Genomic DNA, 23,643 nt, shown 5'->3' with positions numbered 1-23,643 from the left:
TGTCAAAATGGATTGAAGCCATTGCTTGCAAATTCAATGACCACAAGGTGGTGGTCAAGTTTCTTAAAGAAAATATTTTTTCGCGCTTCGGTACACCTCGTGCCATCATTAGTGATAGGGGTAAGCACTTTTATAATAGACCGTTTGAAGCTCTTATGAAGAAATATGGTATTACTCATAAGTTGGCCACCCCTTACCATCCTCAAACGAGTGGCCAAGTGGAGGTTTCAAATAGGCAAATTAAGCAAATTTTGGAGAAGACAGTGAATCCAAACCGCAAAGGTTGGTCTATTACATTGGTGGATGCCTTGTGGGCTCATAGGACGGCATTCAAGACTGATCTTGGTCAGTCTCCTTACCGCCTTGTGTATGAAAAAGCTTGTCACCTCTCGGTAGAGTTAGAGCATAAAGCTTTTTGGGCTATTAAGAAACTAAATTTTGATTTGTCTGATGCAGGTAATCATAGAAGACTTCAACTTGCCGAGTTGGAAGAGTTACAGAATGATGCCTATGAGAATGCAAAAATCTACAAAGAGAAGACAAAAGCTTTTCATGACAAACATATTTTGAGAAAATCGTTTTAAGAGGGCGAAAAAGTGCTTCTATACAATTCAAGATTGCATATCTTTCCAGGTAAGTTAAGATCCCGTTGGGATGGACCATATGTGGTTAACAAAGTTTTCTCTTATGGTGCGGTTGAGGTTCTAAATCCAAGCAATGATTTCACCACTTTTGGACTTAAAACAAGAGAGTTATAGAGGTTTTAATTTTGGGTGACGTTTCGCACAGTCTTTAAAAAAATGACCATAACTCTCTCATCCCTATGAGTTTTTGGGTGCATTTGTTCAGTTCAAAGAAAAACTTCCAGATGGGTATATAGAGACTGATTTCACTTGATTTAGCCTTAAAATGCGAGAGATATGAATGTTTTACTAAATAAACCCTATTCAATTCAAAAATTACATTTTAACGTTCTTTAGGCTAAAAAGACAATAACTCAATCATCCTGGTGAATAAATTCACGAGCTTTTTTCCTTTGAAAGAGAATTTTTAAAGGCCTCTGATTGGTTGAAATTTCACCACTTTTGGACTTAAAATGAGAGGGTTGTGGAGGTTTTAATTTCGGGTGACGTTTCGCACGGTCTTTAAAAAAAGGATCATAACTCTCTCATCCCTTTTGAGTTTTTGGGTGCCATTTGTTGGGTTCAAAAGAAAACTTCAAGATGGGTATGTAGAGACTGATTTTACTTAAATTAGACTTAAAAAGAGAGAGTTATGGATGTTTTTCCTAAATAACTCCCTTTTAATCCCGAAATTATATTTTAATGCTGATTTCACTTGATTTAGTCTTAAAATGAGAGAGTTATGGATGTTTTACTAAATAATTCCCTTTAAATCCCAAAATTATGTTTTAATACTGATTTCACTTGATTTAGTCTTAAAATGAGAGAGTTCTGGATGATTTACTGAATAACTCCCTTTTAATCCCAAATTTACGTTTTAACACTTTTTAGGCTAGAAAGACACTAACTTAATCATCCGGATGAATATTTTGATGAGCTTTTTTCCTTTAAAAGAGAATTCAAAGGCCTCCGATTGGTTGAAATTTCACCACTTTTGGACAAAAAATGTGAGAGTTATATAGGTTTTAATTCTGGGTGGCATTTTGCGCGGTCATAAAAAAAAGGACCACAACTCTTTCATCCCTGTGAGTTTTTTGGGTGCCATTTGTTAGGTTCGAAGGAAAACCTTGAGATGGGTATGTAGAGACTGATTTCACTTGATTTAGTCTTAAAATGAAAGAGTTTTGGATGTTTTACTAAATAACTGTCTTTCAATCCGAAAATTACGTTTTAACGCTTTTTAGGCTAAAAAGTCCATAACTCAATCATCCCGGTGATTATTTTTACGTGCTTTTTTTTTTAAAGAGAATATTTAAAGGCATCCGATTGGTTGGAATTTCACCACTGTTGGACTTAAAATGAGAGAGTTATGGAGATTTTAATTTTCGGTGACATTTCGCACGGTCTTTAAAAAAAGGACCGTAACTCTCTAATCCCTTTGAGTTTTTTGGTGCCATTTGTTGGGTTCGAAAGAAAACTTCAAGATGGCGTAAAGACTGATTTCACTGGATATAGACTTAAAATGAGAGAGTTATGGATGTTTTACTAAATAACGCCCTTTCAATTCCCAATTTACATTTTAACGCTGATTTCACTTGATTTGTACTTAAGATGAGAGAGTTATGGATGTTTTACTAAATAATTCTCTTTTAATCTCAAAATTATGTTTTAACGCTGTTTAGGCTAGAAAGACTATAACTCAATCAACCCGGTGAATATTTTTAATTTTGGGTGACATTTCGCACAGTCTTAAAGAAAATGACCATAACTCTCTCATCCGTTTGAGTTTTAGGGTGCCATTTGTTGGGTTCGAAAGAAAACTTCGAGATGGGAATCTAAAGAATGATTTCACTTGATTTAGACTTAAAATGAGAGAGTTATGGACGTTTAATAAATAACTCCATTTAAATCCGAAAATTACGTTTCAATGCTGATTTTACTTGATTTAGTTTTAAAATGAGAGAGTTATTGATGTTTTACCAAATAACTCCCTTTCAACCCTTTTTAGGCTAGAAAGACCATAACTCAATCATCCCGGTGAATATTTTGATAAGCTTTTTGAAGGCCTCCGATTGGTTGAAATTTCACCACTTTTGGACTTAAAACAAGAGAGTTATAGAGGTTTTAATTTCGGGTGACGTTTCGCACAGTCTTTAAAAAAATGACCATAACTCTCTCATCCCTATGAGTTTTTGGGTGCATTTGTTCAGTTCAAAGAAAAACTTCCAGATGGGTATATAGAGACTGATTTCACTTGATTTAGCCTTAAAATGCGAGAGATATGAATGTTTTACTAAATAAACCCTATTCAATTCAAAAATTACATTTTAACGTTCTTTAGGCTAAAAAGACAATAACTCAATCATCCTGGTGAATAAATTCACGAGCTTTTTTCCTTTGAAAGAGAATTTTTAAAGGCCTCTGATTGGTTGAAATCTCACCACTTTTGGACTTAAAATGAGAGGGTTGTGGAGGTTTTAATTTCGGGTGACGTTTCGCACGGTCTTTAAAAAAAGGATCATAACTCTCTCATCCCTTTTGAGTTTTTGGGTGCCATTTGTTGGGTTCAAAAGAAAACTTCAAGATGGGTATGTAGAGACTGATTTTACTTAAATTAGACTTAAAAAGAGAGAGTTATGGATGTTTTTCCTAAATAACTCCCTTTTAATCCCGAAATTATATTTTAATGCTGATTTCACTTGATTTAGTCTTAAAATGAGAGAGTTATGGATGTTTTACTAAATAATTCCCTTTAAATCCCAAAATTATGTTTTAATACTGATTTCACTTGATTTAGTCTTAAAATGAGAGAGTTCTGGATGATTTACTGAATAACTCCCTTTTAATCCCAAATTTACGTTTTAACACTTTTTAGGCTAGAAAGACACTAACTTAATCATCCGGATGAATATTTTGAAGAGCTTTTTTCCTTTAAAAGAGAATTCAAAGGCCTCCGATTGGTTGAAATTTCACCACTTTTGGACAAAAAATGTGAGAGTTATATAGGTTTTAATTCTGGGTGGCATTTTGCGCGGTCATAAAGAAAAGGACCATGATTTGAATAAAGATGGCACGCTTTAGTACTATGACTAAAGTCCTTGCAAAAAGAAAAGGAACTCGGTTTCCAATCATAATCAATTTTTTGAATAAACTCACACGAGGAGGTACGAAGCTTTATAGATTCTGGGAGGGACTGATCTTCACTAACTAGCACACATAGCCTAGCATAATTCAGCCTAGATGACTCAGCTATTTGAGTGTCCATGTAGTGGGGCTTACCAATCAAGCTAGCAATTCTACTTAGACAATGGTGGTTCCAAAACTTTAGATGGAGCCCAAGAAGCTTGATCCAAATCGGAATTTCTGTGAGCTTTTTCTTTATCATGGTGGTATTTGGTTCCCATCTTTGAAGAATCAATGGCCTTCCCCCAAAATTTTGACCATTCTCCTCTAGGACCCAAGTACAATCTTCCTCACACGAGAATTTAAAGAGAAAGAAGCCATGGTCCATGGTAAACATTTGAAGAGTACCTTGCAACTTCCATTTGCGGCTTAGAGCATCTCCGAGGGAAACAAAGTAGGGTCTCTTCCCAATAAAATACCCTACGAGGCAGTTAGCCCATTTTTCCCCATGTTCTTCAATAACTGCATCTTTGAAAGATAATGCCATTTCATCTTTTTCTGAAGAAGGAGGGTTAATGTGGTCCAGATTTGTTGAGATAGGAGTAGAATGTGGTACAACAAAGAGGTTTTTCCAAGGCATCATAGGATTTGGAATCTGGGCTTCCATGGTCTTAAAGGGAGTTATTTAGTAAAACATCCATAACTCTCTTATTTTAAGGCTAAATCAAGGGAAATCATTCTTTACATTCCCATCTCGAAGTTTTCTTTCGAACCCAACAAATGGCACCCAAAAACTCAAAAGGATGACAGAGTTATAGCCCTTTTTTAAAAAACCGTGCGAAATATCACCCAAAATTAAAACCTCCATAACTTTCTCATTTTAAGTCCAACAGTGGTGAAATTTCAACCAATCGGAGTCCTTTAAATATTATCTTTTAAAAAAAAGCATGTAAAAATATTCACCGGGTTGATTGAGTTATGGTCTTCCAAGCCTAAAAAGCGTTAAAACGTAATTTTGGGATTGAAAGGGAATTATTTAGTAAAACATCCATAACTCTCTCATTTTATGACTAAATAAGTGAAATCAGCGTTAAAACATAACTTGGGGATTGAAAGGGTGTTATTTAGTAAAACATCCATAACTCTCTCATTTTATGTCTAAATCAAGGGAAATCAGTCTTTACGCCATCTCGAAGTTTTCTTTCGAACCCAACAAATGGCACCCAAAAACTCAAAGGGATTAGAGAGTGATGGTCATTTTTTTAAAGACCGTGCAAAATGTCACCCAAAATTAAAACCTCCACAACTCTCTCATTTTAAGTCAAACAGTGGTGAAATTTCAACCAATTGGAGACCTTTACAAATTCTCTTTAAAAAAAAGCACGCAAAAATAGTCACCGGGATGATTAAGTTATGGTCTTTTTAGCCTAAAAAGCGTTAAAATGTAATTTTTGGATTGAAAGGAAGTTATTTAGTAAAACATCCATAACTCTCTCATTATAAGACACAATCAAGTGAAATCAGTCTCTACATACTCATCTCGATGTTTTCTTTCAAACCCAACAAATGGCACCCAAAAAACCCACAGGGATGAGAGAGTTATAGTCCTTTTTTAAAGACCGCGCAAAACGCCACCCAAAATTAAAACCTGTATAACTCTTTCATTTTCGGCCCTAATGTGGTGAAATTTCAACCAATCGAAGGCCTTTAAATTCTCTTTTAAAGGAAAAGAGCTCATCAAAATATTCATCTGGATGATTAAGTTATGGTCTTTCTAGGCCAAAAAGCGTTAAAACATAAATTTGGGATTAAAAGGGAGTTATTGAGCAAAACATCCATAACTCTCTCATTTTATTACTAAATCAAGTGAAATCAGTCTCTACATACCCATCTCGAAGTTTTCTTTCGACCCCAACAAATTCAACCCAAATACTCATAGGGATGAGAGAGTTATGGTCCTTTTTTTTAAGAACGTGTGAAACGTCACCCAAATTTAAACCTCTATAACTCTCTTATTTTAAGCCCAAAAGTGGTGAAATTTTAACCATTCGAAGGCCTTCAAATTCTCTTTCAAAGGAAATAAAGCTAGTCATAATATTCACCGGGATGATTGTGCTATTGTCTTTTTAACTTAAAAAGTTATATAACGTAATTTTGGGGTTGAAAGGGAGTTATTTAATAAAACATCCACAACTCTCTCATTTTAAAACTAAATCAAATGAAATCAGCATTAAAACGAAATTTTGGGATTGAGAGGGAGTTATTTAGTAAAACATCCACAACTCTAACATTTTAAGACTAAATCAAGTGAAATCAATATTGAAACGTAATTTTGGGATTTAAAGGGAGTTATTTAGTTGAACATCCATAACTCTCACATTTTAAGTCTAAATCAATTGAAATCACTCTTTACATTCCCGTCTCGAAGTTTTCTTTCGAACCCAATAAATCGCCCCCAAATACTCAAAGGGATGAGAGAGTTATCGTCCTTTTTTTAATGATCGTGCGAAATGTCACCCAAAATTAAAACCTCCATAACTCTCACATTTTAAGTCCAACTGTGGTGAAATCTCAACCAATCAGAGGCCATTAAAAATTCTCTTTAAAGAAAAAGCAGGTAAAAATATTTCCTGGGTTGATTGAGTTAGGGTCTTTCTAGCCTAAAAAGGGTTAAAATGTATTTTTGGGATTTATAGGGGATTATGCAGTTAAACTCCATAACTCTCTCATTTTAAGACTAAATCTAGTGAAATCAGCGTTAAAACATAATTTGGGGATTGAAAGGACGTTATTTAGTAAACCATCCATAACTCTCTCATTTTAAGTCTAAATCAAGTGAAATCAGTCTTTACGCCATCTCGAAGTTTTCTTTCGAACCCAACAAATGGCACCCAAAAACTCAAAGGGATTAGAGGGCTATGGTCCTTGTTTTAAAGACCGCGCGAAATGTCACCCAAAATTAAAACCTGTATAACTCTCTCATTTTATGTCCAAAAGTGGTGAAATTTCAACCAATCGGAGGCCATCAAATTCACTTTTAAAGGAAAAATGGTCGTCAAAATAATCACCGTGATGATTGAGTTATGATCTTTTTCACTTAAAAAGCGTTAAAACGTAATTTTCGGATTGAAATGGAGTTATTTAGTAAACCATCCATAACTCTCTCATTTTAAGACTAAATCAAGTGAAATCAATTTGTATATTCCCATCTCGAAGTTTTCTATCGAACCAAACAAATGGCACCCAAAAAAGTCACAGGGATGAGAGAGTCATGGTCCTTTTTCTAATGACCGCGCGAAACGCCACCCAAAATTTAAACCAGTATCACTCTCTCATTGTAGGTCCAAAAGTGGTGAAATTTCAATCATTCAGAGGCCTTCAAATTCTCTTTTAAAGGAAAAAAGCTCGTCAAAATATTTATCGGGATGATTAAGTTATGATCTTTCTAGGCTAAAAAGCGTTAAATAGTAAATTTGGGATTAAAAGGGAGTTATTTAGTAAAACATCCAGAACTTTCTCATTTTAAGACTAAATCAAGTGAAATCAGTCTCTGCATACCCATCTCGAAGTTTTCTTTCGAACGCAACAAATTCAACCCAAATACTCATAGGCATGAGAGAGTTATGTTCCTCTTTTTTATGACTGTGCGAAACGTCGCCCAAAATTAAAACCTTTACAACTCACTTATTTTAAGTCCAAAAGTGGTGAAATTTCAACCATTCGAAGGCCTTCAAATTCTCTTTTAAACGAAATAAAGCTAGTCATAATATTCACCGGGATGATTACGCTATTGTGTTTTTAACTTAAAAAGCTATATAAATTAATTTTGGGGGAGAAAGGGAGTTATTTAGTAAAACATCCACAACTCTCTCATTTTAAGACTAAATCAAGTCCAATCAGCATTAAAACGTAATTTTGGGATTGAGAGGGAGTTATTTAGTAAAACATCCACAACTCTATCATTTTAAGACTAAATCAAGTGAAATCAGTATTGAAACGTAATTTTGAGATTTAAAGGGAGTTATTTAGTTGAACATCCATAACTCTCTCATTTTAAGTCTAAATCATCATTCTTTACATTCCCCTTTTGAAGATTTATTTTGAACCCAACAAATGGCACCCAAAAACTCAAAGGGATGAGAGAGTTACGGTCCTTTTTTTTAAAGACCGTGCGAAATGTCACCCAAAATTAAAGTTTTCATAACTCTCTCATTTTAAGTCCAACAGTGGTGAAATCTCAACCAATCATAGGCCATTAAAAATTCTCTTTCAAAAAAAAATTCACGTAAAAAAATTCACCGGGTTGATTGAGTTATGCTCTTTCTAGCCTAAAAAGCATTAAAATGAAATTTTGGGATTTATAGGGAATTATTTAGTAAAACATCCATAACTCTCTCATTTTAAGACTAAATCAAGCGAAATCAGTGTTAAAATGTAATTTGGGGATGGAAAGGGCGTTATTTAGTAAAGCATCCATAACTCTCTCATTTTAAGTCTAAATCAAGTGAAATAAGTCTTTACGCCATGTCGAAGTTTTCTTTCGAACTCAACAAATGGCACCCAAAAACTCAAAGGGATTATTGATTTATTGTCATTTTTTTAAAGACCGTGCGAAATGTCACCCAAAATTAAAACCTCCATAACTCTCTCATTTTAAGTCCAACAGTGGTGAAATTTCAACCAATCGGAGGCCATTAAAAAATAGCACGTAAAAATAATCACCGGGATAATTGAGTTATGGTCTTTTTAACCTAAAAAGCGTTAAAACATAATTTTCGGATCAAAAGGGAGTTATTTTGTAAAACATCCATAACTCTCTCGTTTTAAAACTAAATCAACAGAAATCAGTCTCTACATATCCATCTCAAAGTTTTCTTTCGAAGCGAGCAAATGGCACCCAAAAACTCAAATGGATGAGAGAGTTATGATCCTTCTTAAAGACTGTGCGAAACGTCACCCAAAGTTAAAACCTCCATACCTCTCTCATTTTAAGTCCAAATGTGATGAAATTTAGACCAGTCGGAGGCCTTTAAATTCTCTTAAAAAAAAGCTTGTCAAAATACTTACCGGGGTGATTAAGTTACGGCCTTTTTATCCTAAAAAGCGTTAAGACATATTTTTTGGATTGAAAGGGAGTTATTTAGTAAAACATCCATAACTCTCTCATTTTAACACTAAATCAAGTGCAATCAATCTCCACATACCCATCTCGAAGTTTTCTTTCCAACCCAACAAATGGCACGGAAAAACTCAAAGGGATGAGAGAGTTATGGTCATTTTTTTAAAGACCGTGCGAAACGTCACCCAAAATTAAAACATCTATATCTCACTTATTTTAAGTCCAAAAGTGGTGAAATTTCAACCATTCGGAGGCCTTCAAAAAGCTTGCCAAAATACTCACCAGGATGATTGAGTTATAGTCTTTGTAGCCTAAAAAGCGTTGAAACGTAATTTTGGGATTGAAAGAGAGTTATTTAGTAAAACATCCATAACTCTCTCATTTTATAACTAAATCAAGTGAAATCAGTATTGAAACGTAATTTTAGGATTTAAAGGGAGTTATTTAGTAAAATATCCACAACTCTCTTATTTTAAGTCTAAATCAAGTGAAATCATTCTTTACATTTACATCTCGAAGTTTTCTTACGAACCCAACAAATAGCACCCAAAAATTCAAAAGGATAAGAGGGTTATGGTCCATTTTTAAAGACGGTGCGAAATGTCACCCAAAATTAAAACCTCCATAACCCTCTCATTTTAAGTCCAACAATGGTGAAATTTCAACCAATCGGAGTCCATTAAAAATTCTCTTTAAAATAAAAGCACGTAAAAATATTCACGGGGTTGATTGAGTTATGGTCTTCCTAGCCTAAAAAGCGTTTAAACGTAATTTTGGGATTGAAAGGGAATTATTTAGTAAAACATCAATAACTCTCTCATTTTAAGACTAAATCAAGTGAAATCAGCGTTAAAACGTAATTTGGGGATGGAATGGGCGTTATTTAGTAAAGCATCCATAACTCTCTCATCTTAAGTCTAAATCAAGTGAAATCAGTCTTTACTCCATCTCGAAGTTTTCTTTCGAACCCAACAAATGGCACCCAAAAACTCAAAAGGATATGAGAGTTATGGTCCTTTTTTTAAAGACGGTGCGAAATGTCACACAAAATTAAAACCTACATAACTCTCTCATTTTAAGTCCAACAGTGGTGAAATTTCAACCAATCAGAGTCCTTTAAAAATTCTCTTTAAAAAAAAAGCACGTAAAAATATGCACGGGGTTGATTGAGTTATGGTCTTCCTAGCCTAAAAAGCGTTTAAGTCTAAATCAAGTGAAATCAGTCTTTACGCCATCTCGAAGTTTTCTTTTGAACCAAACAAATGCTACCCAAAAACTCAACGGGATGAGAGAGTTGTGGTCTTTTTTTAAAGACCGTGCGAATGTCCCACAAAATTTAAACCTTCATAATTCCCTCATTTTAAGTCCAACAGTGGTGAAATTTCAACCAATTGGAGGCCTTTAAAAACTCTCTGTAAAAAAAAAGCACGAAAAATATTCAACGGGATAATTGAGTTATGGTCTTTGTAGCCTAAAAAGGTTAAAACGTAATTTTGGGATTGAAAGGGAGTTATTTAATAAAGCATCCATAACACTCCCATTTTAAGACTAAATCAAGTGAAATCAGTCTCTACATACCCATCTCATAGTTTATTTCGAACCCAACAAATGGCACCCAGAAAACTCACAAGGATGAGAGAGTTATGGTCCTTTTTTTAAAGACCGCACGAAACGCCACCCAAAATTAAAACCTCTATAATTCTCTCATTTTAGTCCAAAAGTGGTGAAATTTCAACCAATCGGAGGGAGGGCCTTCAAATTCTCTTTTAAAGGAAAAAAATCGTCAAAATACTGACATGGATGATTGAGTTACGGTCTTTTTAGCCTAAAAAGCGTTAGAACATAATTTTAGGATTTAGAAGGAGTTGTTTAGTAAAACATCCATAACTATCTCATTTGAAGACTAAATCAAGTGAAATCAGTTTGTAAGTACCCATCTCAAAGTTTTCTTTCGAAGCCAACAAAAGGCACGCAAAAACTCAAAGGGATGAGAGAGTTATGATCCTTTTTTAAAGACCGTTCGAAACATCACGCAAAATTAAAACCTCTATACCTCTCTCATTTTAAGTCCAAATGTGGTGAACTTTAGACCAGTTAGAGGCCATTAAATTCTCTTTAAAAAAAAAAACTTGTCAAAATATTCACTATTATGAATGAGTTATGATCTTTTTAGCCTAAAAAGCATTAAAACGTAATTTTGGGATTGAAAGGGAGTTATTTAGTAAAACATCCATAACTCTCTCATTATAACACTAAATCAAGGGCAATCAATCTCTACATAACCATCTTGAAGTTTTCTTTCGAACCCAACAAATGCCACCCAAAAACTCATAAGGATGAGAGAGTTATGGTCTTTTTTTAAAGACCGTGCGAAACGTCACCTAAAATTACAACCTCCATAACTCTCTCATTTTAAGTCCAAAAGTGGTGAAATTTAGAGCAATCAGAGGCCTTTAATAATTATCTTTCAAATGAAAAAAGCTCGTCTATATATTCACCAGGATGATTGAGTTATGGTCTTTTTACCCTAAAAAGCGTTAAAACGTAATTTTGGTTTTGAAAGGGGTTTATTTCATAAAACATTCATATCTCTCGTATTTTAAGGCTAATTCAAGTGAAATCAGTCTCTATATACCCATCTCGAAGATTTCCTTCAAACCCAACAAATGGCACCTAAAAACTCATAGGGATGAGAGAGTTATGGTCTTTTTTTTAAAGACAGTGCGGAACGTCATCCATAATTAAAACCTCTATCACTCTCTCATTTTAAGTCCAAAAGTGGTGAAATGTCAACCAATCGGTGGCCTTCAAATTCTCTTTTAAACGAAAAAAAGCTCGTCAAATTATTCACCGGGATGATTGAGTTATGGTCTTTCTAGCCTAAAACTGTTGAAACGTAATTTTGGGATTAAAAGGGAGTTATTTAGTAAAACATCCATAACTCTCTCATTTTAAGACTAAATCAAGTGAATTCAATATTAAAACGTAATTTTGGGATTTAAAGGGAGTTATTTTGTAAAACATTCATAACTCTCTCATTTTAAGTCTAAATCAAGTGAAATCATTCTTTACATTCGCTTCTGGAAGTTTTCTATCGAACCCAATAAATGGCACCCAAAAACTCAAAGGGATGAGAGAATTATGGTCTTTTTTTAAAGACCGTGCGAAATGTCATCCAAAATTAAAACCTCCATAACTCTCTCACTTTAAGTCCAACAGTGGTGAAATCTCAACGAATCGGTGGCCTTTAAAAAGTCTCTTTAAAAAAAAAAAAGCACGTAATAATATTCACTGGGTTAACTGAGTTATGGTCTTTCTAGCCTCAAAAGCATTAAAACGTAATTTTGGGATTGAAAGGGAGTTATTTAGTAAAACATCCATAACTCTCTCATTTTAAGACTAAATCAAGTGAAATCATTCTCTACATATCCATCTCGAAGTTTTCTTACGAACCCAACAAATGGCACCCAAAACACTCACAAGGATGAGAGAGTTATAATCTTCAAATTCTCTTTCAAAGGAAAGAAAGCTAGTCAAAATATTCACCGAGATGATTGTGCTATTGTCTTTTTAGCTTAAAAAGCTTTAAAACGTAATTGTGGAATTGAAAGGGAGTTATTTAGTAAAACATCCACAACTCTCATTTTAAGACTAAATCAAGTGAAATCAGCATTAAAACGTAATTTTGGGATTGAGAGGGAGTTATTTAGTAAAACAGCCATAGCTCTCTCATTTTAAGTCTAAATCAAGTGAAATCAGTCTTTACATACCCATCTAGAAGTTTTCTTTTGAACCCAACAAATGGCACCCAAAAACTCAAAGGGATGAGGGAGTTATGGTCCTTTTTTTTTAAGACCGTGCGAAATGTCATCCAAAATTAAGACTTCCATAACTCTCTCATTTTAAGTCCAACAGTGGTGAAAGTTCGACCAATCATAGGCCTTCAAAAATATTATTTCAAAAAAAAGAACACGTAAAAATTTTCAACGGGATGATTGAGTTGTGGTCTTTTTAGCCTAAAAAGCATTAAAATGTAATTTTGGGATTGAAATGGAGTTATTTAGTAAAACATCCATAAGTCTCTCATTTTAAGACTAAATCAAGTGAAATCAGTCACTTTTTTTTTATGGGTAAGCTGGGGGTTAGGCAGGACCCCGACTAGGTATATTACATAAAAAGAATAGATACGTGGAGCATGAAAGCAACCCCCTTACAAGCAAGGGGGACAACTAAAGAGGCACACGGCAAGCAAAACAAGCAAACAAAACAAGCCAAGGCGAGCAGAAAACAGAAAAAACTAAAAAAATAAAAACAAAGAGGCTCTAGAACAACTCGAAAAAGAGAAAAAGTCAGACATCAGCCATAGCCCACCACACACACACAGTAAAAGGAGCTGACAAACTAACACACACCAAGATCAGGGGCCACACCAAGAGGCAATCCAATATTAAAATGACCAGGGATGAGCCCCTTGAAAGCAGGAGGAGAATATATGGGGAGGAGAGGGCCTGCATGATGGGAGATCTATAGAGCCTTTCCTTTCTTCCTCTCAACTTCATGCCATGGGTTATCTAAAGCAGCAACACTCTGCCCTTCATTTAAATCGATAGGAGGATTGGCCTTGATTTGTTGGGCATCATCTTGCCCACAATCATAATTTAGAGCATTAAATCTGTTATAGTGGGATTGACTTTGGTGTGTAGATTTTGCTTTAACCGGAGAAGACGATCTGTTGACTATTGGGAGGGTTACATGATTAACATTGGAGGTACCAGGAGATTTTCCTTCCACCTTTTGAGAGGTAGAAGCAGGGATGAGATTTCTCTGAACTGGTCTCCATTCCTTCTTCAAAGGAGTGAAGATAGATCTAATCTGGAGAGGACAATCTTTGAAACAGTGGCTAAAATCACAGCAGGTGGTACAAGCCCTAGGCTTCCAATCATATATAATAGCTTCGTTGATCTAACCAGAAGAAGTCTTTAAAGAAATGAAGTCAGGGAGGCTTTGCGAAGCACTAATTTTAACACACATTCTAGCAAAATTTATACGAGTAGCTTCTGCAGTATGAGTATCCACGTAAAGAGGTTTGCCTATCAGACTAGCAATACTACTCAGGCAATGGTGAGACCAATATTGGAAATGGAGCCCTGGTAGGTTCCTCCTAGAATTGGAGATGGAGCAATGGTGAGACCACACAGGAATTTTTAGCAATAGTCTCCTCTCAAAAACCGAATTTGGAAACCATCTTTGTAGGATGAGGGGTCTTCCACCATAGGATCAGGGGTCTTCTATCAAGTGAAATCAGTCTCTACATACCTATCTTGAAGTTTTCTTTCGAACCCAACAAATGGCACCCAAAAAACTCACAGGGTTGAGAGAGTTATGGTCCTTCTTTTAAAGACCGCGCGAAACGCCACCCAAAATTAAAACCTCTATAACTCTCTCATTTTAGGTCCAAAAGTGGTGAACTTTCAACCAATCGGAGGCCTTCAAATTCTCTTTTAAAGGAAAAAAAGCTTGTCAAAATATTCATCGGGATGATTAATTTATGGTCTTTCTAGGCTGAAAAGCGTTAAAATGTAAATTTGGGATTAAAAGGGAGTTAGTTGGTAAAACATCAAGAACTCTCTCATTTTAAGACTAGATCAAGTGAAATCACTCTGTACATACCCATCTCGAAGTTTTCTTTCGAACCCAACAAATTCAACCCAAATACTCATAGGGATGAGAGAGTTATGGTCCTTTTTTTTAAGACTGTGCGAAACGTCACCCAAAATTAAAACCTCTATAACTCTCTTATTTTAAGTGCAAAAGTGGTGAAATTTCAACCATTCGGAGGCCTTCAAATTCTCTTTCAAATGAAAGAAAGCTAGTCAAAATATTCACTGGGATGATTGTGCTATTATTGCCTTTTTAGCTTAAAAAGCTTTAAAACGTAATTTTGGGAATGAAAGGGAGTTATTTAGTAAAACATCAATAACTCTCTCATTTTAAGACTAAATCAAGTGAAATCAGCATTAAAACGTAATTTTGGGATTGAGAGGGAGTTTTTTAGTAAAACATCCATAACTCTCTCATTTTAAGTTTAGATAAAGTGAAATCAATCTCTACAAACCCATCTCGAAGTTTTCTTTCGAACCCAACAAATGGCACCAAAAAACTAAAATGGATTTGAGAGTAATGGTCCTTTTTTAAAGACCATACGAAACGTCACCCAAAATAAAAACCTCCATAACTCGCTCATTTTAAGTCCAGAAGTGGTGAAATTATATTCAATCGGAGGTCTTCAAATTCTGTTTAAAAAAAAGCTCGTTAAAATATTCACCTGGATGATTGAGTTATGGCATTTTTAGCCAAGAAAGCATTAAAATGATGTTTTGGGATTGAAAGGGAGTTATTTAGTAAAACATCAGTAACTCTCTCATTTTAAGACTGAATCAAGTTCATGGCAAACATTTCAGAAAAAGAAGGAAAAGAAAGGGAAATCTCCAGTTTCGTTCCTTCGACCATCTCCTACATTAGTGCTTCCCTCCATTTCAAGACCGCCTCTAAAATTACGATAAGTTTGGATCATTGGGGCTTGATTTGGGGTGTTTGTTTGTTTTCTTTTCTTTTCCCTATTGGATTGTCTTGCTCTGTTTTGGTTGGGAACTCTCTGGTCCGCTTTAGTGTTCCTATTGGTTCTCCTTTTGGAGTTCTTTTTTGTTTCCCCTTCTGTTGTGGGTTTGCCTTTTGGCTTTCATGATGCATCTCATTTTTCTTTTAATATATCTGGTAGGGGTCTGCCTAACCTCAGCTTGCCCATCAAAAAAAAAAAGAGACTAAATCAAGTTAAATCAGTCTCAACATACCATCTCGAGGTTTTCTTTCGAACCCAACAAATGGCACCCAAAAACTCACAGGAATGAGAGAGTTATGGTCCTCTTTTTAAAGGTCGTGCGAAATGTCACCCAAAATTAAAACCTCCAAAACTCCCTCATTTTAAGTCCAACAGTGGTGAAATTTCAACCAATTGGAAGCCTTTAAAAATTCTCTTTAAAAAAAAATCACGTAAAAATATTCGACGGGATGATTGAGTTATGGTCTTTTTAGCCTAAAAAGCGTTAAAACGTAATTTTGGGATTGAAAGGGAGTTATTTAGTAAAAATCCATAACAATCTCATTTTAAGACTAAATCAAGTGAAATCAGTCACTACATACCCAGCTCGAAGTTTATTTCGGACCCAAGAAATGGCACCCACAAAATTCGCAAGGATGAGAGAGTTATGGTCCTTTTTTTAAAGACCGCACAAAATGCCACCCAAAATTAAAACCTCTATAATTCCCTCATTTTTAGTCCAAAAGTGGTGAAATTTCAACCAATCGGAGGGCCTTCAAATTCCCTTTTAGCCTAAAAAGCGTTAAAACGTAAATTTAAGAGTTAAAGGCAGTTATTTAGTAAAACGTCTATAACTCTCTCATTTTAGGGCTAAATCAAGTGAAATCAATCTGTACAATCCCATCTCGAAGTTTTCTTTCAAAGCCAACAAATGGAACGCAAAAACTGATAGGGATTAGAGAGTTACGGTTCTTTTTTTAAAGACCGTGCGAAACGTAACCTAAAATTAAAACCTCCATAACTCTCTCATTTTAATTCCAAAATTGGTGAAATTTCAAGTAATCGGAGGCCTTCAAATTCTCTTTCAGAGGAAAAAAAAAACTTGCCAAAATATTCACCGGGATGATGGAGTTCTAGTCTTTTTAGACTAAAAAGCGTTAAAACGTTATTTTGGGATTGAAAGGGAGTTATTTAGTAAAACATCCATAACTCTCTCATTTTAAAACTAAATCAAGTTTAATCAGTCTCTACATATCCATCTCAAAGTTTTCTTTCGAAGCCCGCAAATGGCACCCAAATACTCAAAGGGATGAGAGAGTTTTGATCATTTTTAAAGACCGTGCGAAACGTCACCCAAAATTAAAACCTCCATACCTCACTCATTTTAAGTCCAAATGTGGTGAAATTTAGACCAGTCGGAGGCCTTTAAATTTCCTTAAAAAAAAGCTTGTCAGAATATTCACTGGGATGATTTAGTTATGTGGCCTTTTCAGCCAAAAAGCGTGAAGACGTAATTTTGGGATTGACAGGGAGTTATTTAGTAAAACATCCATAACTCCCTCATTTTAACACTAAATCAAGTGGAATCAATCTCTACATACCCATCTCAAAGTTTTCTTTCAAAGCCAACAAATGGCACCCAAAAACTCATAGGGATGAGAGAGTTATGGTCTTTTTTTAAAGACCGTGCGAAAGGTCACCTAAAATTAACACCTCCACAACTCTCTCATTTTAGGTCCAAAAGTGATGAAATTTAAATCAATCTGAGGCCTTTAACAATTATCTTTCAAAGGAAAAAAGCTCGTGAATTTATTCACCAGGATGATTGAGTTATTGTCTTTTTAGCCTAAAGAACGTTAAAATGTAATTTTTGAATTGAATAGGGTTTATTTAGTAAAACATTCATATCTCTCGCATTTTAAGGCTAAATCAAGTGAAATCAGTCTCTATATACCCATCTGGAAGTTTTTCTTTGAACTGAACAAATGCACCCAAAAACTCATAGGGATGAGAGAGTTATGGTCATTTTTTTAAAGACTGTGCGAAACGTCACCCAAAATTAAAACCTCTATAACTCTCTTGTTTTAAGTCCAAAAGTGGTGAAATTTCAACCAATCGGAGGCCTTCAAAAAGCTTATCAAAATATTCACCGGGATGATTGAGTTATGGTCTTTCTAGCCTAAAAAGGGTTGAAAGGGAGTTATTTGGTAAAACATCAATAACTCTCTCATTTTAAAACTAAATCAAGTAAAATCAGCATTGAAACGTAATTTTCGGATTTAAATGGAGTTATTTATTAAACGTCCATAACTCTCTCATTTTAAGTCTAAATCAAGTGAAATCATTCTTTAGATTCCCATCTCGAAGTTTTCTTTCGAACCCAACAAATGGCACCCTAAAACTCAAACGGATGAGAGAGTTATGGTCATTTTCTTTAAGACTGTGCGAAATGTCACCCAAAATTAAAAATATTCACCGGGTTGATTGAGTTATAGTCTTTCTAGCCTAAACAGCGTTAAAACATAATTTTGAGATTAAAAGAGAATTATTTAGTAAAACATCCATAACTCTCTCATCTTAAGTACAAATCAAGTGAAATCAGCGTTAAAATGTAAATTGGGAATTGAAAGGGCGTTATTTAGTAAAACATCCATAACTCTCTCATTTTAAGTCTATATCCAAGGAAATCAGTCTTTACGCCATCTTGAAGTTTTCTTTCGAACCCAACAAATGGCACCAAAAAACTCAAAGGGATTAGAGAGTTACAGTCCTTTTTTTAAAGACCGTGCGAAATGTCACCGAAAATTAAAATCTCCATAACTCTCTCATTTTAAGTCCAACAGTGGTGAAATTCCAACCAATCGGATGCCTTTAAATATTCTCTTTAAAAAAAAAAGCACGTAAAAATAATCACCGGGATGATTGAGTTATGGACTTTTTAGCCTAAAAAGCGTTAAAACGTAATTTTCGGATTGAAAGACAGTTATTTAGTAAAACATCCAAAACTCTTTCATTTTAAGACTAAATCAAGTGAAATCAGTCTCTACATACCCATCTCAAGGTTTTCCTTCGAACCTAACAAATGGCACCCAAAAAACTCACAGGGATGAAAGAGTTGTGGTCCTTTTTTTTATGACCGCGCAAAATGCCACCCAGAATTAAAACCTATATAACTCTCACATTTTTTGTCCAAAAGTGGTGAAATTTCAACCAATCGGAGGCCTTTGAATTCTCTTTTAAAGGAAAAAAGCTCATCAAAATATTCATCCGGATGATTAAGTTAGTGTCTTTCTAGCCTAAAAAGTGTTAAAACGTAAATTTGGGATTAAAAGGGAGTTATTCAGTAAATCATCCAGAACTCTCTCATTTTAAGACTAAATCAAGTGAAATCAGTATTAAAACATAATTTTGGGATTTAAAGGGAATTATTTAGTAAAACATCCATAACTCTCTCATTTTAAGACTAAATCAAGTGAAATCAGCATTAAAATATAATTTCGGGATTAAAAGGGAGTTATTTAGGAAAAACATCCATAACTCTCTCTTTTTAAGTCTAATTTAAGTAAAATCAGTCTCTACATACCCATCTTGAAGTTTTCTTTTGAACCCAACAAATGGCACCCAAAAACTCAAAAGGGATGAGAGAGTTATGATCCTTTTTTTAAAGACCGTGCGAAACGTCACCCGAAATTAAAACCTCCACAACCCTCTCATTTTAAGTCCAAAAGTGGTGAAATTTCAACCAATCAGAGGCCTTTAAAAATTCTCTTTCAAAGGAAAAAAGCTCGTGAATTTATTCACCAGGATGATTGAGTTATTGTCTTTTTAGCCTAAAGAACGTTAAAATGTAATTTTTGAATTGAATAGGGTTTATTTAGTAAAACATTCATATCTCTCGCATTTTAAGGCTAAATCAAGTGAAATCAGTCTCTATATACCCATCTGGAAGTTTTTCTTTGAACTGAACAAATGCACCCAAAAACTCATAGGGATGAGAGAGTTATGGTCATTTTTTTAAAGACTGTGCGAAACGTCACCCGAAATTAAAACCTCTATAACTCTCTTGTTTTAAGTCCAAAAGTGGTGAAATTTCAACCAATCGGAGGCCTTCAAAAAGCTTATCAAAATATTCACCGGGATGATTGAGTTATGGTCTTTCTAGCCTAAAAAGGGTTGAAAGGGAGTTATTTGGTAAAACATCAATAACTCTCTCATTTTAAAACTAAATCAAGTAAAATCAGCATTGAAACGTAATTTTCGGATTTAAATGGAGTTATTTATTAAACGTCCATAACTCTCTCATTTTAAGTCTAAATCAAGTGAAATCATTCTTTAGATTCCCATCTCGAAGTTTTCTTTCGAACCCAACAAATGGCACCCTAAAACTCAAACGGATGAGAGAGTTATGGTCATTTTCTTTAAGACTGTGCGAAATGTCACCCAAAATTAAAAATATTCACCGGGTTGATTGAGTTATAGTCTTTCTAGCCTAAACAGCGTTAAAACATAATTTTGAGATTAAAAGAGAATTATTTAGTAAAACATCCATAACTCTCTCATCTTAAGTACAAATCAAGTGAAATCAGCGTTAAAATGTAAATTGGGAATTGAAAGGGCGTTATTTAGTAAAACATCCATAACTCTCTCATTTTAAGTCTATATCCAGTGAAATCAGTCTTTACGCCATCTTGAAGTTTTCTTTCGAACCCAACAAATGGCACCAAAAAACTCAAAGGGATTAGAGAGTTACGGTCCTTTTTTTAAAGACCGTGCGAAATGTCACCGAAAATTAAAATCTCCATAACTCTCTCATTTTAAGTCCAACAGTGGTGAAATTCCAACCAATCGGATGCCTTTAAATATTCTCTTTAAAAAAGAAAGCACGTAAAAATAATCACCGGGATGATTGAGTTATGGACTTTTTAGCCTAAAAAGCGTTAAAACGTAATTTTCGGATTGAAAGACAGTTATTTAGTAAAACATCCAAAACTCTTTCATTTTAAGACTAAATCAAGTGAAATCAGTCTCTACATACCCATCTCAAGGTTTTCCTTCGAACCTAACAAATGGCACCCAAAAAACTCACAGGGATGAAAGAGTTGTGGTCCTTTTCTTTATGACCGCGCAAAATGCCACCCAGAATTAAAACCTATATAACTCTCACATTTTTTGTCCAAAAGTGGTGAAATTTCAACCAATCGGAGGCCTTTGAATTCTCTTTTAAAGGAAAAAAGCTCTTCAAAATATTCATCCGGATGATTAAGTTAGTGTCTTTCTAGCCTAAAAAGTGTTAAAACGTAAATTTGGGATTAAAAGGGAGTTATTCAGTAAATCATCCAGAACTCTCTCATTTTAAGACTAAATCAAGTGAAATCAGTATTAAAACATAATTTTGGGATTTAAAGGGAATTATTTAGTAAAACATCCATAACTCTCTCATTTTAAGACTAAATCAAGTGAAATCAGCATTAAAATATAATTTCGGGATTAAAAGGGAGTTATTTAGGAAAAACATCCATAACTCTCTCTTTTTAAGTCTAATTTAAGTAAAATCAGTCTCTACATACCCATCTTGAAGTTTTCTTTTGAACCCAACAAATGGCACCCAAAAACTCAAAAGGGATGAGAGAGTTATGATCCTTTTTTTAAAGACCGTGCGAAACGTCACCCGAAATTAAAACCTCCACAACCCTCTCATTTTAAGTCCAAAAATGGTGAGATTTCAACCAATCAGAGGCCTTTAAAAATTCTCTTTCAAAGGAAAAAAGCTCGTGAATTTATTCACCAGGATGATTGAGTTATTGTCTTTTTAGCCTAAAGAACGTTAAAATGTAATTTTTGAATTGAATAGGGTTTATTTAGTAAAACATTCATATCTCTCGCATTTTAAGGCTAAATCAAGTGAAATCAGTCTCTATATACCCATCTGGAAGTTTTTCTTTGAACTGAACAAATGCACCCAAAAACTCATAGGGATGAGAGAGTTATGGTCATTTTTTTAAAGACTGTGCGAAACGTCACCCGAAATTAAAACCTCTATAACTCTCTTGTTTTAAGTCCAAAAGTGGTGAAATTTCAACCAATCGGAGGCCTTCAAAAAGCTTATCAAAATATTCACCGGGATGATTGAGTTATGGTCTTTCTAGCCTAAAAAGGGTTGAAAGGGAGTTATTTGGTAAAACATCAATAACTCTCTCATTTTAAAACTAAATCAAGTAAAATCAGCATTGAAACGTAATTTTCGGATTTAAATTGAGTTATTTATTAAACGTCCATAACTCTCTCATTTTAAGTCTAAATCAAGTGAAATCATTCTTTAGATTCCCATCTCGAAGTTTTCTTTCGAACCCAACAAATGGCACCCTAAAACTCAAACGGATGAGAGAGTTATGGTCATTTTCTTTAAGACTGTGCGAAATGTCACCCAAAATTAAAAATATTCACCGGGTTGATTGAGTTATAGTCTTTCTAGCCTAAACAGCGTTAAAACATAATTTTGAGATTAAAAGAGAATTATTTAGTAAAACATCCATAACTCTCTCATCTTAAGTACAAATCAAGTGAAATCAGCGTTAAAATGTAAATTGGGAATTGAAAGGGCGTTATTTAGTAAAACATCCATAACTCTCTCATTTTAAGTCTATATCCAGTGAAATCAGTCTTTACGCCATCTTGAGGTTTTCTTTCGAACCCAACAAATGGCACCAAAAAACTCAAAGGGATTAGAGAGTTACGGTCCTTTTTTTAAAGACCGTGCGATATGTCACCGAAAATTAAAATCTCCATAACTCTCTCATTTTAAGTGCAACAGTGGTGAAATTCCAACCAATCGGCTGCCTTTAAATATTCTCTTTAAAAAAAAAAGCACGTAAAAATAATCACCGGGATGATTGAGTTATGGACTTTTTAGCCTAAAAAGCGTTAAAACGTAATTTTCGGATTGAAAGACAGTTATTTAGTAAAACATCCAAAACTCTTTCATTTTAAGACTAAATCAAGTGAAATCAGTCTCTACATACCCATCTCAAGGTTTTCCTTCGAACCTAACAAATGGCACCCAAAAAACTCACAGGGATGAAAGAGTTGTGGTCCTTTTCTTTATGACCGCGCAAAATGCCACCCAGAATTAAAACCTATATAACTCTCACATTTTTTGTCCAAAAGTGGTGAAATTTCAACCAATCGGAGGTCTTTGAATTCTCTTTTAAAGGAAAAAAGCTCTTCAAAATATTCATCCGGATGATTAAGTTAGTGTCTTTCTAGCCTAAAAAGCGTTAAAACGTAAATTTGGGATTAAAAGGGAGTTATTCAGTAAATCATCCAGAACTCTCTCATTTTAAGACTAAATCAAGTGAAATCAGTATTAAAACATAATTTTGGGATTTAAAGGGAATTATTTAGTAAAACATCCATAACTCTCTCATTTTAAGACTAAATCAAGTGAAATCAGCATTAAAATATAATTTCGGGATTAAAAGGGAGTTATTTAGGAAAAACATCCATAACTCTCTCTTTTTAAGTCTAATTTAAGTAAAATCAGTCTCTACATACCCATCTTGAAGTTTTCTTTTGAACCCAACAAATGGCACCCAAAAACTCAAAAGGGATGAGAGAGTTATGATCCTTTTTTTAAAGACCGTGCGAAACGTCACCCGAAATTAAAACCTCCACAACCCTCTCATTTTAAGTCCAAAAGTGGTGAGATTTCAACCAATCAGAGGCCTTTAAAAATTCTCTTTCAAAGGAAAAAAGCTCGTGAATTTATTCACCAGGATGATTGAGTTATTGTCTTTTTAGCCTAAAGAACGTTAAAATGTAATTTTTGAATTGAATAGGGTTTATTTAGTAAAACATTCATATCTCTCGCATTTTAAGGCTAAATCAAGTGAAATCAGTCTCTATATACCCATCTGGAAGTTTTTCTTTGAACTGAACAAATGCACCCAAAAACTCATAGGGATGAGAGAGTTATGGTCATTTTTTTAAAGACTGTGCGAAACGTCACCCGAAATTAAAACCTCTATAACTCTCTTGTTTTAAGTCCAAAAGTGGTGAAATTTCAACCAATCGGAGGCCTTCAAAAAGCTTATCAAAATATTCACCGGGATGATTGAGTTATGGTCTTTCTAGCCTAAAAAGGGTTGAAAGGGAGTTATTTGGTAAAACATCAATAACTCTCT

At 34.5% G+C, this 23,643-nt stretch overlaps 1 protein-coding gene across 1 annotated transcript; it reads right to left on the bottom strand.

Moving 5' to 3' along the window:
• Positions 1-3,621: 3,621 nt before the first annotated feature.
• LOC143847201 (uncharacterized) lies at positions 3,622-4,413 on the bottom strand. The gene has a single exon (XM_077355941.1). It carries the CDS (start codon positions 4,411-4,413, stop codon positions 3,622-3,624), a length of 792 nt encoding a protein of 263 aa, XP_077212056.1.
• Positions 4,414-23,643: the final 19,230 nt, after the last annotated feature.

The sequence above is a fragment of the Tasmannia lanceolata genome, unplaced genomic scaffold, assembly GCF_043159265.1.
Source record: "Tasmannia lanceolata isolate RefF3 unplaced genomic scaffold, GAP_Taslan_0.1 ptg000015l, whole genome shotgun sequence".
Lineage (NCBI taxonomy): Eukaryota > Viridiplantae > Streptophyta > Magnoliopsida > Canellales > Winteraceae > Tasmannia > Tasmannia lanceolata.
The sequence above is the reverse complement of the archived record's forward strand: the minus strand, read 5'-3'. Positions and strand labels throughout refer to the sequence as shown.

Excerpts from the sequence above, each read along its gene's own strand:
- LOC143847201 (XM_077355941.1), bottom strand. The coding sequence starts at position 4,413 with ATGGAAGCCCAGATTCCAAATCCTATGATGCCTTGGAAAAACCTCTTT.